The following is a 14,871-nucleotide window of genomic DNA, read 5'->3' as shown; positions in this document are numbered from 1 at the left end:
TGGGACTGCCCAGGCACTTTTTGCAGGCTAGAGTACCCTTCTTTGGGGGCACTGACTTTTCAATCCCACATTCAGACACTGGTGTCAGTTTTTGCAGTGGGAGAGAACTAAATACCTTTTTTAATTCCCAAAATCTTCACAATCTTTTGAACGAGCACAACTCAGAAGAGAAAATAAGTTAAATTTTGCCGAAATTCGCTTTTTAAGTAGACGATCAGTTATAAAGGACCTGGATGTATGACTTAGAACGTCCGTTGGTCGGTAGAGTTGATGACACGTCCAGCAAAGAAGAGGGAAGAGATGAAGAGCATGAAAATGATGTTGAGGTTAGCAATGTGCCTTTATTGTATTTCAACTTCATTTTTAGCAATGTGCCTTTATTGTATTTCAACTTCATTTTTAGCAATGTGCCTTTATTGTATTTCAACTTCATTTTTAGCAATGTGCCTTTATTGGATTTCAACTTCATTTTTAGCAATGTGCCTTTATTGTATTTCAACTTCATTTTTAGCAATGTGCCTTTATTGTATTTCAACTTCATTTTTAGCAATGTGCCTTTATTGTATTTCAACTTCATTTTTAGCAATGTGCCTTTATTGTATTTCAACTTCATTTTTAGCAACGTGCCTTTATTGTATTTCAACTTCATTTTTAGCAACGTGCCTTTATTGTATTTCAACTTCATTTTTAGCAATGTGCCTTTACTGTATTTCAACTTCATTTTTAGCAATATGACTTTATTGGATTTCAACTTAATTTTTAGCAAAACAATGGTGTCATGGATAACAATGAAATTAGAAGATTCACTTATTAATTTCTGAATCTTTTTGGTTAAGAGAAAAGTGTAGTATCAGTTCTGATACTACACTTCATCTTGCCTGTTTTCGATCAGTGAAGGAGAAATCCTTCAAAATAGAGCTAATTTTCATTGTTATTGTTCCACTCCAGAGTGTCCCTTTCTTGGGAACTGGATTTTCTCTACATTAAAAAATTACCTTGTGTTTAACTGCCCTCGAAGGGAGACAAATAAATAGGGACGTGTTATGTTATGAAGAACAGAAATAAAAAAAAAAAAAAAGCTTTTTTTTTTTAACCAGCTAACAGGAGTTTGACATGACTCTTGTTTTCTTTCATTTAGTACTTGACACTCTTTTACATGAGCCACTTTGTAAACCTTCAAGTCATCTGCTTGTGATACCGTCAACGTTACCCCCCCCTCCAAGTTTTAGCAATAAGAAAAAAAAATAAATGAAAATAAGTTTATCAGCAGAACAAAGGCATAAGAAGTTGTTCACCAGCATACACAAAAGAAAGCTAAAATAAGTTTGTTAATGAAGGTGTGGTAGACAAAAGGCCGGTTATATTTAGAGTTAGTTTTACGACAGTTTTAAATGTGGCAGTGAGTTTTGCGACAGTTTACGTCTTACGTTTGCGGCCATTGAGGATAGTTTCCAGTTGAATACAGAAGAGTGCAGGTTGTGGCTTGAAGCAAATCAAAACGAATTGAAGGCAGCTAACACACACACACACAGACTCGAGAGAAAACCGAGATGTGGACCTTAGCATTCACAGTGGCAATGGTGTTACACAACTGATATTTGCAAAAATGTGTTAAAGTTTGTATTTTTGTTTCTTTTTATATTTGTGAACGTGTGTATGACCTCCTCGGCAGCTACTAATGTGAGACGACACAGCCAAAAATTAAGATGAAAAGAGGAGAAAACCTTGGAGACAAAGTTGGCAATGTTGTTGAGCAGGGTGATAATTGGTTCTGCTAACAAAAGTATTGCAAAACAAAAAAAAATTGATAAAGAGATCAAATGTATGGATTATGAGAGAGGAGGAGGAGGATGAGGAGTTGTTCAACTTACCCCTAAGTATTCATCCCCATTGAACAATTGTGGTGGCATTGCACGTGGATCCTTACATAACTCCCGCATCGTTTCCTTCAAATCAGTGTTTTCAGCAATATCAAGCTCTGCAAACTCAATCGACATCGACTCAAGGACATTTTTGATCCTCTCAATTCGTGTCCGGATCTGGAAACAGAAAATAATCAGATTTAAGAAATTTTTTTTTTTTTTCAAAACAAACTTTAGAGCAATCGCTCATGGACTTAACATCACCACCAAAATGAGAAAAAAAAGCACAATATTAACAAAACATCCACTAGATAACATCAAATGCATGTTAACAAATTCCCATTCGCATACAAAAAAATTGTTTTGGAAACTAGACACACAAAACGGGTCTGAATTCTGATGTGGGTGGTTTTTATATATATTGTTCCTCCTCAAAATAATACTCCTAGTTAGAAGTCACAAAACTAACAATTCTAAATATATTCGACCTGCCACACCTTGCTTAACAATCTTATGTCAGCTTCCTTTTGTGTTCTATTTTTCAAGTTCTTTACATCTTCAAATATTCACTCATGGTGTTTGCCTTGATTGTTTTGTAAAGAAAATTATTTTTGTTTTTGAATTTGCAGAACATGATTTGATTTTGCAAAGGGAAAAGAAAAAAATAACATCAATGTTTGGTGCATTTTAGGTCAGAAAGCCAGCATCTTCAGACAGCCTGATTTGGTAGAACTAAATGCCACAACGGGTATTACCAGTTTGAGCCAAAGTGAACTTGGGAGCAATGTTAACACTGCCCCCAAATGGAGCCTTGGCACTGGATATCGTTAAGATCATATCCAGGATTTAATAAGACCGTAACTTCACACTTCCAATGAGTTCAGTACGAAAAATCTCCATTTTAACAATATACCTAGCCCCCAAAAAAGTGTTTTCAGAAAGAAACTAAAGCAAAATATGCACAAAAAAAGGTTAGTCAGAATCAAATATCGATTTGTCAGATACAATGATATTACTGTAACTAAGAAATAGACTTAATTTTATACATTAATACATTGTTTAATAATCAATGAACTAATAGTCTAGCGTCGTAAACACAACTAAAAGTCTTATTTTTAACAGTGTCACAAGGTGCTCATCAGAAATGATTTTCTTTCTAATTTCTACTTTTGGAGGAGTCAATACTTATCAAGTTCAAAAACAACTTGAGGATGAAAGTTAATGCAATTGTCAGCTGATAATGAACAATATTATGTGAAGATTGGAAATAAATGGATGGATAAAGTATTTCTTTACACTGGATTTGAAAGTGACCACATTGTAGTCAGATGGGAAGCAGTTCTGCAGTTTGTTTTCTGCAGATGCAAAGAAGAAAAAAATCACATTGCTTTTGTTATTCAAAAAATAAATATGAAACATATTACAATGAATGTTTTTTTTCTTGATTTGAATTTCATAAAAAATGTCCAATAATTATTCACAAATAGTGTTTTCATTTTTCAAGTAATTTTTCATTGAATTAGCTTCGTGATAAATTATTTTCCATTAAAAAAAAAAAATGAGTGTTAAAATTCAAATCAAGAAAAAAGAACATTTATTGTAAGCTTCATGAATATTTATTTTTTGATAAAAACTGATAGAAAATTTTTTAATGATTTTATTTATCCAATTCAAGATAAATATATTTTTTAATAGAATAAACCACTGATAGCAAACAGGTTTTCTTTATGATTTTTTTTTAGGGTTAAGGCGCTCAGTGTTTTGTCACCTTTTGATGTTTTCCGTAAACCGTCTTAACGATAACGTGGTTCTTATACTGCATAAGTACCAAAGTTTTTGCGATGAACGTTTAACACAAAAGACATTACTTTTCTTGTATCTTCTGTTTCTTTGTATCTTCTAATGTTTCTACTCTGAATACCAGATTTTATTTATTCAATTCAAGATAAATATTTATATCTTTTAAAACCACCGATAGCAAAACAAAAGTTTTCTTTATGATTTTTTTTTTGTAGGGTTAAGACGCTCAGTGTTTCAGCGCCTTTTGACGTTTGTACGTTTTCCGTAAACCGGTTGGACGATTCTGACAATAACATGATTCTTATACTGCATAAGTACCAAAGTTTTTGCTATGAATGCGCAACACAAAAGCCATTATTACTTTCTTTGTATCTTCTAATGTTTCTACCCTGAATATCAGTTTGGCTAGAATAAAAACTTTAATAAAAATGAGAATATAATTAATTGATTTATAATTAAATTATAATCAATTTCATTTACTTATGGGTTAAACTATTTGATTTATCTTCGTTTATTAAAAATAAAATCTTTTAGCATCAAATTCCGTTTCCAAAACAATTTCTCATATTTGTATTAGTTGTGTCTTTGCATCACAGAAACGATAATGACGATAAAGAATAAGTTTCGTTTTTGTATTTCTAGGATGGCTAGTAATGACCAAAGTTCTGAACTTTAAACAGCTTTATAAAGCAAAAATATGTACGTGTAATTATTTATAAGGAATAAGATGGCATTTTAATATTTCAAAGTGATATTTAAAAATAATTTTTTTTTTTTTCGGAATATTGCCTTTAAATGAATATTAAAAGCTGAAATTAGAGAAAGCCAATGTAATATATATATATATATATATATATATATATATATATATATATACTAGCAGGGAGATCCGACGTTGCCCGGGATTAAATGATGATCAATGAATATTTCCCACTCCTATATTTTTATTGTCATCGAAATCCATGCAATCGCGCACAAGAGGAAGCTTCACATGCTTCCATGCAGAAACTTAGCCCAAAATATGTTATTCTACATTGCACTCTAGAGAACCTACTGTTTCTTTTATAAAATTATTTTACATAAACTTCTTTCCAGTTAACGAAAAAAACAAGAAATTTATGTGTGGGGTTTGAACCTACAGACATCATGCAAAAAAAAATAAATAAATAAAATAAAATATCAACTTAGCCACAGTAGAATTTTCACGGCCCGTTGTTCTATCATTATTGCTAAAGACGGCATGGAAAAAATGGCTTTACTGATGGTAGACAGAATCACGGTTTCAATTATCGGTAATTATCGAGGGTATTTCGAGACAAAACTTAACTGAGATCGCTCCTAGACTTATTCACTTATTTTACATAGGCATCACCACTTATCAAGGCCGATAGGCCACTCGAAGATAAGGGTTAAGAATGTACAGTAGTCAATTGGACAATATAGTAATCGTTAGTAATGGAAATTCGTTAATTTTGTTAACTTAATGGAACGGCTCATCAAGAACTTGTTTACGTTGGACTTGAAGACGACCATATTGTAGTCGGTTGGAAAGCAGGAAAATGGAAAACAGTTCCACAGGCGTGCAGTTCTAAGAAAGCTTTGTTCATGGAATCTACGTTTAGGTTTAGGCACAGATAAAGAGTGGGGAGAATTATTGATAGTGTTTTCAACTAGACGAGTGTTTCTTGTGAAAGTTTGGCGAGGGGGGGGACCATAGATTGAAGCTTAGTCGAGCACTTTCCATGAAAATAATGATAAAGCAGAGACAAACTCGCAACATCTCTTCTGTGAAATAGAGATTGCAGGGAAGAGAAAAAGACATCTATGAGGCTACAAAGTCTATTTTGAACTCTATCAAGGCAGGACAAGTCCTTTCTAGCAGCTCATGTCCAGATGTGGCAACAGTATTCCATCCTTAGACGTATCTGGCTCTTATATAGATCGAGAATTGCATCAGCAGTGAGATATCTACTTGAACGGTAGAAGGATCCCACCATTTTTCCAGCGGCCTTGGCAACAGATTTGATGTACGTGTTCCATTTAAGATCAGGAGTAAAGGTCAAGCCTAGAAGCTTGTCAAAACATAAGGACTCCCCAAGACGAGAGCCATTCATTTCAATTGATGCCAGATGGGGATCAGAGCGTTGATGTAAAGATAAAAGTTAGATTTAGATGCATTAAAAGTAACCAGTCACTCCTTTTCCCATTGTATCACGTGCTCAAGATCAGAGTAAAGAGAATCAGAGAGAACTTAGTCGTTTACGGTCTTAGATGTGCTACCATAGATGGTAGTGTCATCAGCATAAATGCCTACAAATGATGTAAGTATGTGATTTGGAAGATCATTTATGTAAATCAGGAATAGAGTTGGGCCCAGGATCGAACCCTGAGGGACTCCAGCATTAATACTGTGAGCTTCTGATTTTTGCCCATCAACTACTACTCTTATGAACCTATCAGAGATAAATGATTTAATAATTGAGAAGACATTTCCATCTATACCATAGCTAGAGATCTTGTGAAGTAAACCTTTATGCCATACCCTATCAAAGGCCTTTGATATGTCAAGAGCAATTGCCTTAGAAAGGTTGCCTCCGTCGAGAGATTCGCTAATCCTAGGAGATATAACTGTAAGCACCTCTGCTAGATCAACAGCAGAACGGAAACCATATTGTGTGTCACTAAGAAGGTTATTTTTGCAGAGATGGTTGATTACTTCTATTTAACACAGATTCCAGCAACTTACTCATGGTGCACAGGAAACTTATTGGCCTGTACTGAGAGGGAGATGAGCGATCACCTGAATTCTTAAATACAGGGCATACTGATGAGATTTTCCAGGATGACTGGAAGCAATCCTCCTTAAGACACTAAAATTCTGTAAATTTTTAAGAAAATTTGTTGAACCGTTTCGGAGTCTTTAAGGAACAAACTCACACAAACTTGCATTTTTATAATTGTAGCAAAAGTACCCGTCGTGGACTGGGTTCAAAAACAGCCTACAGAAAATGAACTCTGATTTATGAAAGTATGATAGGTTATGAAAAGGAAGGGTTGTAAAGAGATAGCTTCGAATTTCGGGATATCAAAAACCAAAACAAAATATGATGAAAGTAAAAATAAAATAGATAAACCCCATAATTTATTATACCACACCTGTTCACACAGAAACACTTATCACAATATTCTGCGGATCTATATTAAAAAACCTTGTTAAACTTTGTGACATATTTTCATTCTATGGAGGTCAGGCACGAACGAACACCCCATAATTTTATTATACCATATTTCTTCAAACTGAAACATAATTATCAAAGTATACTTACGCAGATAAATATGAAAAGTCTTTATTAAAGTCTGTGCCTATTTCCGTTCTATGGAGGCCAGGCGCGAATGCAGACCCCACAATTTTATTATACCATCCCTATTTAAGTTAAAACATACTAATCAAAGTATTATGTATATCTATATCAAAAACACTTGTAAACGTTTGTTTTTTTAAATTTTTTATTTCCATACTTTGTGGAGCAGGCATGTACGCAGACCCCACAATTTTAATGAATCTTCATTATGCCAGCTCAAACATACCCATTCCTGTGTCTCGATACATCTTCTATCATTATATGTGATCAGTTTTCTATAATAGTCAACCATATAGGAGCCTATTCGTGACCAGACACACACACACACACACATGTTCGGCTTTATATTATAGATTTACTATAATAAGTATTAAATACCTACACACACTAGTATTTCATCCTTTTAGGAAATATCAGTGCACAGTGCCATAATTACTGCTGGTTGGTAGATTCAAACCCAGCAATGAAGTTATCTGATTCCATTAGCAAGGAACAAATCGTCTATATATATATATATATATATATATATATATATATATATATATATATAAGAAATATTTAACTTCCTTAAGAAAATATGAAACAAGCTTTCAAGTGATTTCTTTTTATTAATAATTTTTTTCTCCCCTCTTGGAGATGGAAAAAATCTATCCAGCTAGTAGTCCGTTGGGACGTTAAAATGAACAATTTGTGTGTTTCTTCAAGTGCAAGCATGCGGCTCACGTGACTATGATATAAGAATTAAGATGGCACTTTAAAATGAATTTTTTTTTTAAATGTTATGAAATGAATATTAATATTTGAAAGTTAAGAAAGTCAAGCCGATATATGCTTTTTAAAAATAAAAAAATATTTACCGTGTGTGTGTGTGTGTGTGTGTGTGTGTGTGTGTGTGTGTGTGTGTGTGTGTGTGTGTGTGTGAATATTTTGGCAACAAGTCATTATCAAGGCACGTTTGATTAAATACGACAGTTTTTCTTTATTTTATATACCTGTGTGTGTTTTGGAAGTTTCTTTAAAACTATTTCAAAAAATATCCTTCGTTTGAAAATTTTTTTGTCAGTAAGTCAATTTCCTACATCGCTTAATCGTTTTACTTCCATGAACAAACAATTGTACTAATGTTATTAAAGTGATCATCAGTTGTATAGCATGAAATACTGTTTCGGGGATTTAAAAACAAAAATATATTTTTATGTTTGTATATTTGTAAAGATCATAGAAAACCTGTTAAAAATATCTAATTTTGTTAGCTTTTTTTTTTTTATTCTGCTCAGAATTTTTGTTAGCTTGGTGATACTAGTTTCTTGGCCTTGGGGCCAAGATCAAAGTGTAGTATCTGTCTTCAGATGCTGCACTTCAATTTCTTGTTCTGTCAGTGGAGGAGAAGTCCTTCACGATTGAGACAAGTTTTGTTCCTTTTCCCCACGTTAAAAAACGACCCTGGTGTCTAACTTTGTCCCGTGGGGAGACATTGTAAATAGGAACTTGGTGATACTATTGGAGCACAGGATGGAGCAGGTGCTAATGTCATTGCAAGATTTAGGAGTGGATGAAGAATGTTCAAGAAACTTCTACCATTACTAACCAGCAGAGCATCACCACTGTTGGAAAGAGTGTTAGTTCTGATGATCTCAGAGGAAGATTAAATCAACAGCACATAGAGATGTCTTCAGAACAGAACATTGCGATAGTAAGGACATGTTAAAAAAAGGGATGAGAGTTCTTGATTTAGCTGATGTAGTACAGTTGAGGTAGCAAGTTTGATTCACAGAGGAAGGCCAAGGAAAGCACAAGAAAATGGTAAAGATAAATTTGAGAGAAAGAAAGGCAAATAAAAATAGGTAAATTTGGCCGTTAATTTATTTTAAAGTTGTTAGTTATACATTAAACAGATATGATGATCCCCCTGGTCAATTAAAGCTTTTTTAATCTTTTTTTTTCTTCTCTTTAGAAGTTTTGAATTAAGGAGGGAAAAAAACGAAAATCTAATTAAATGGTTTTGTTCCTGAACTCCATTTAATATTTATATGGCATTGCAAAAAGCCTCATACGACGCTTGTTCGCTTCCTCCATTTTGTTTCTCCTACCCCTGCATCCTCTTTGTTATTCTTACGCCAGTTGCTGCAGCAATGACTCACGTGATCAGTAATGATGACTAGCAATTTTTATTCTTTGTTTTATTGACCTTGTATCAAAATGGAGTCTGCTGAAACATCTTTTCTAGACTCAAGTTGAACAAAGTTAAAAATAGAAAACAAAAAGATGTACTCGTTACACTTATATTTCGGACGTTGAAAAATGATATTTTAGCGTGTACTAGCAGATGTACCCGGCATTGCCCGGTATTAGACGTAACGTGAAATTCCGTAAAAAAAAAAAAGAAAAAAATGAAGTAAAAAGAAAAAAATGGAAAAAAATGAAACCAGTGCATGCGAGTATGCTTTTTCAAAACAGTTCACTTTTTGTAAATAAAAAAAAAAAAATAAATAAAAAAAAATACTCGACCTGAGATCGAAACCAAAACCTAAAGACAACGAGTCAAATATGATAACCATGAGAGAGACCAGCTTGCCACAATCTTTAAAAAGTGTTTTCAAACCTCATGAAACAGTTGATAAAGAAATAAAAATCTAATGACCCCTAAGTACTAATTTTTCAATTTTGATCCCATAAGCGACAAATTATGTTGGTTAATTGTCAATGGTGAAGACCAAAAATCTTCACTAATTTTTGGGATAAACGTAAATATCTTCACAATTATAACTGCTGAACTTTTGAAAATGAATATCGATATGACTATATACTTATACGATTGGATGTGTTTAATATTTGTACCTTAAAAATGTTGAAGTTATTAAAAAAATAAATAAAAATAACATTATTTTCTCATCTTTTATCTTGTATAAATGTAAATCATAAACTGCTTCAGTCATTTCCAGGACTAACTGCGGATTCTCATTGAAAGTACTGAAATCCTAAATTAAAAATAGTTTTTAGTTTTCAAACATAACTCAACCCTAAAACAAAAGCATACTTTGCATGATTAAAATATGTAGCAAAAAAGCCTTAGACAAACGTTGATTGACTCACATTTAGTATAATAATAGACAATACATTTGTATCACCCACTTCCCACACACTTTTTGAGGATGTTGGATTCCCAATTCTCTGGGTCACATTCCTCATTCATTTTGAATGAGTCTCTGTTTCGTTTTAGTCAAAACCACTAACGACTTCTAAGTATAGAAACTGATGTTCAAGGTTTCAATTAAGGGCATATCTGTGGTATGAATATTTTATACAGTCCCCAAGAATCATTTTCTGTAAGGCTTTTGCTTAGTCATCCATCCGGAGTTCAGAACTAAAATCAATATGGCAGCCTTTCAATTGATCCCTTTTTCAGACTTCCTCCATGGCAACACATTCAACATTGCATGGAAATGGAAGGAATGTCTGGTTTTTAATCAATAACCACTGACTCACACCTCAAAATATTTTTGGTTGGTTTATGGCATATCAACTTTTTTTTAATGCTGAATTCCGTCATCTTGATAAAAAAAAATTCAAAGCTTCAAGTTCTTAATATTAGTTTTCAAAAACCAGACTGTTTAGCGTGTGTGGAAATGGTAAATGATAGTGAAATTCTTTTCAATTTGTGAGAATTCATAAGAATTTAACAATTCTAAAAAACCTCAACCACAGATTGCTGTGACTAATAAGACACTTTCTTTCAAATTCCTGACTGTACTAATATGTAAAAATTTAAATGTAATGTGAACAACTATCTTGCTGCTCAATTCCCTACTTAGAGTGTTCCTGTGGCATGATCCCCAAATAGTAGCTCCTTATTTTTTATTTTTGGAAATCGCTCGAGACAAGGTATTTTACTACAAAATGACATTAGATTTGATTTTTCGCTTGTCCGAAGTCTGCATTTTAGATATATATCAAGAATTAACTTTTGAACCAATCGCACACAATGTCGTATATTATCACTCGTCGAGTCACCTGCTTATTACCATTATTATTATTGTTATTATCATTATTACCGTTATTATTATTAGTGTTATTACCATTATTATTATTAGTGTTATTACCATTATTATCAGTGTTATTAGTGTTATTATTATTGCTATTATTGTTATCATTATTATTACCATTATTATTATTAGTGTTATTACCATTATTATTGTTATCATTATTATTAGTGTTATTGTCATTATTATTATTGTTATTATCATTAATTATTATTAGTGTTATTATTATTATTAATTATTATTATTATTATTATTATTAGTGTTATTATCATTATTATTGTTGCTATAAAAATGTAGATGTTTATGGAATAGGAAATATTCAGAGAAAATGTGATAAACAAGTAAAAAAACGGAATGTTGAAAAAATAAAAGACGGCAAATTTTCTCGTCTTCAACTTTGAAAAGTCATTATTCAGTGTTTCTTTGTTTTTAAAAAAATCTTTAAAATTTTTATATAATGATCGTCATCATATTCGGTTCAATGTCCACTTTACATGCTGGCATGTGTATGTGTTAAAATTGACTTCAAAACTAATCTATCTCTGGCCAGGTCTTTATCGCTCAGAACCATTTTAGCACTTTCTCCCACCATGTTTTCCTTCTGAACTGAACATATTACTAACCCAAGAAGTCCTTTTTCCATTCTTCCAACATGACCATACCAGCAAAGTCTCCTGTTCTGCACACATCTACCTATACTGTCCAAATTTAATCTTCCTCTGAGGTCAGCAGAACTAAGTCCGTCTTTAAGACTTTTATTACACATCCATTGTATCATTTTAATATCATTTCTCTTCATGCAACACATGTCCTCAACCCTCATTGGCTAGTTTCATTTTTATACATAATCACACTGTGCACACAGACCTGATGGATGAAAATCCAAATAAAATTTTGGTTTAGGATACCTGTTATCTTTACATATTTATAGATTGATTTATTTTGTAGGCATATATATATATATATATATACATATACACACACACTAGCTGGATGCCCCGCATTGCCTAGTCATACAACACGCTTAAACATATTTTAATTTATACTGATTGCATATGTATGTATTATAATCAATCCTCTATTGAATACTATATATTACGAGGAATATTTTTTCCAGTGGACTAATTTGCAAAAAAAAAAAATAAATAAATAAATAAAAAAATAATAATGATAATGTTGTTCACCAAATTCCATCTGTGTTTTTTTACAATATCACATCAGCTGATATTTGGGATGGACGATCTTAAAAATACTTATAAAAGAATTTCTACAGGACAATATTTTACGTTACACTGGCCAACGTTACACCTGTGTAACGCAAAATATTCCCCTGTAAAAATTCTTTTTATCTATAAGAGAAAAACTATTTTAAGATCAGATTTTTTCGATTTTCAATATTTATCAGATGAACTTTGTACAAAATATATCTAAGAACACTGCCAGAAATATAAATTAACTTTGTGTAAATTTGCACAAGATAGGTTTCGAAACAGCTGAATCTATGGGGAAAGAACACACATAATAAGTAGAGATATACATACTTTTTTATTAAAATCCAATATGGCGACGTATGAGGTTTTTCTATGGGTGTTTTAAATTTATTTGGGGTGAGGGACTATAAACACTACAAAAAGGGGACATTCCAGCCCATATCATCCAGCCCTGACACCACCCCTCTCAGATTTTTTTCTTATGAACACCTCATAAAATTTAGATAAAAACTAAGAAATCTGCATTTTCAGCTATATTTGAATAGAGGAACCCATTTTTTCAGAGGGTTGATTTCGGTCCAGAAATAAGAAATCTGTGTGTTATGACACCTTATTTTGGAATCCGGATGTTTTAGAAAATTTGCAATTGTGGGGCTAACAATAATCCTCTTAGGCCTAAATTTCACCCAAGTATGTTTTCAAGGATGAGGAATTCAAAAATCATAGAAAGGCATCAAATGAAAGGAAACACCATGTTTTGACCAATTCATGTTCCACTGTGGCAGTTTTTAAGAGGTTGTTCAGCCCTTCAAAGCAGAGCAACAAAAAGGATAACTGTGGTGCTTTTGGATTTTTGAAATAAAATAAAATGAAACTTTTATAAAATCAAAAAATAAAATCGGATGAAACTTTTATAAAATCAAAAAAATAAAATCGGATGAAACTTTCATAAAATCAAAAAAATAAAATCGGATGAAACTTTCATAAAATCAAAAAAATAAAATCGGATGAAACTTTCATAAAATCAAAAAAATAAAATCGGATGAAACTTTCATAAAATCAAAAAATATCTCTTGGCATTACCACTATTCTGGCATATTTAAACCCTGAAATTTGCTATTTTTCAAAGAAATTTCTGTTGAAGAAAATTATATTTGTGACAGACTAGGGTGATCCCCTTGAGTAGTTTATGATGTTCAACATAAAGTTTGTGCAGTTTCATTAAAATACACTGAGTAGTTTCTGAGATATTGGCATTTAAAATGACATGAAATATATATATGTACACTTCATTTTCTGTAAACAATGAATTCTATAACGATATGATTTCTGATTAACTGTATACATGAGATCATATTTAGCAAACTTTATTCCGCCCGCCATTAAATAATTCCTTTTACAAAAAGAGGAGGAAAACGTTTGCTCTAAATGCCTCAATCCTTGGGTCATATTGCGACCTTGCAGAGAGTTGGCTTCTAAATGCTTACTTGCACTATTGAGGAAAAAAAAAACTATTCACATTTATGGAAAAAAAAGGGTTTTATTATATTTTGATTTTTCCCCCAAAACAATTCAAGGTTTTCTAGATTACAATAATCTGAAATACCCACAGCAGAAAAAAAAATAAATAAATAAAAAAAATGGCTGACTAAAGATCTTTGTTCAATTCTTTATATTTTGTAATTAAGACAAAAGTAATCACTAGCTTTTAATCTCCAATTATTTTAATATTTTGAACCAATCAATGCATCCACTGAAACAACTTATCTTTTTAAATTATTACCTCTTTCATTTTAGGACGGGTAGACTATCATTTTAATAAACATATTATAGACAATTAGAATTGATAGTCATAGAATACTTCTTGCGTGAATATAGTGACGTGCAAAGATTTGTTAACTGTATGCTTCAAGTATGTCCTAGTATTGAGAAATATGAGAAATATCACCACACTCCTTTTTGCATGCCATGAAATGAATGAGCATGTCTTCGTAAAACCTCAACTGTTTTATGAAGGTGGGGTTGTTATTTGGATAATGTTTGTTGTTTTTAGTTCTTCATCTTTAATGTCTTGCATAGAATTTTGCTCAGATCTTGAAGTTGGTGCAGTTAAAGAGCATCTGATTAATTGTATATGGCTCCTGACATATTGTATACATTTAGTGGTTTCTTTAGTTTAAGGAGAAAAGAATAAAAAAGGTTGGCGCAAACAATATGAAGTCTAGCAATGAATAACTTTCTTCTCGCATTTCCGCATCCTGGATGCCATTCTCTAATGATGGAGTCTGGTTTTCTCTGCAATTATTCCATCAAAACATTTTGGCAATCAAACAATTCCACATTTACATGAATCGTAGGAATTTTAATGACTTTGTAAAGTTTAAAAATCACTTTTTTTAATGGCAAAGTTTCATTAGAATTCACAGAATTCTATTTAATTCTTAAAATCCTGTTGAATTTTTCAAAGTTGTGTGTCAGTAAAAAAAAAATTTTTTTTCTTATTAATTTGATCTTTTTAGCCGCCCCGTTCATATAGAGCCTTTTAGCCGCCCCGTTCATATAGAGCCTTTTAGCCGCTTCGTTCATATAGAGCCTT

The 14,871-nt window shown here is 32.2% G+C and overlaps 1 protein-coding gene across 1 annotated transcript in view; it reads right to left on the bottom strand.

The window, feature by feature from the left end:
• Positions 1-14,871, bottom strand: part of LOC145302143 (SH3 domain-binding glutamic acid-rich-like protein 3) — a 102,579-nt gene that overhangs the window by 53,230 nt on the left and 34,478 nt on the right. The window contains exon 2 of the mRNA XM_080144634.1: positions 1,872-2,039. Coding sequence (XP_080000760.1) covers positions 1,872-2,039 — 168 coding nt within the window. The remainder of the gene's footprint in view (positions 1-1,871; positions 2,040-14,871) is intronic.

Source organism: Euprymna scolopes, chromosome 2, assembly GCF_053919585.1.
Source record: "Euprymna scolopes isolate OS-2025 chromosome 2, ASM5391958v1, whole genome shotgun sequence".
In the NCBI taxonomy this organism is placed as follows: Eukaryota; Metazoa; Mollusca; class Cephalopoda; order Sepiida; family Sepiolidae; genus Euprymna; species Euprymna scolopes.
Note: the sequence above shows the minus strand (reverse complement) of the source record. Positions and strands in the feature narration are given on the sequence as shown.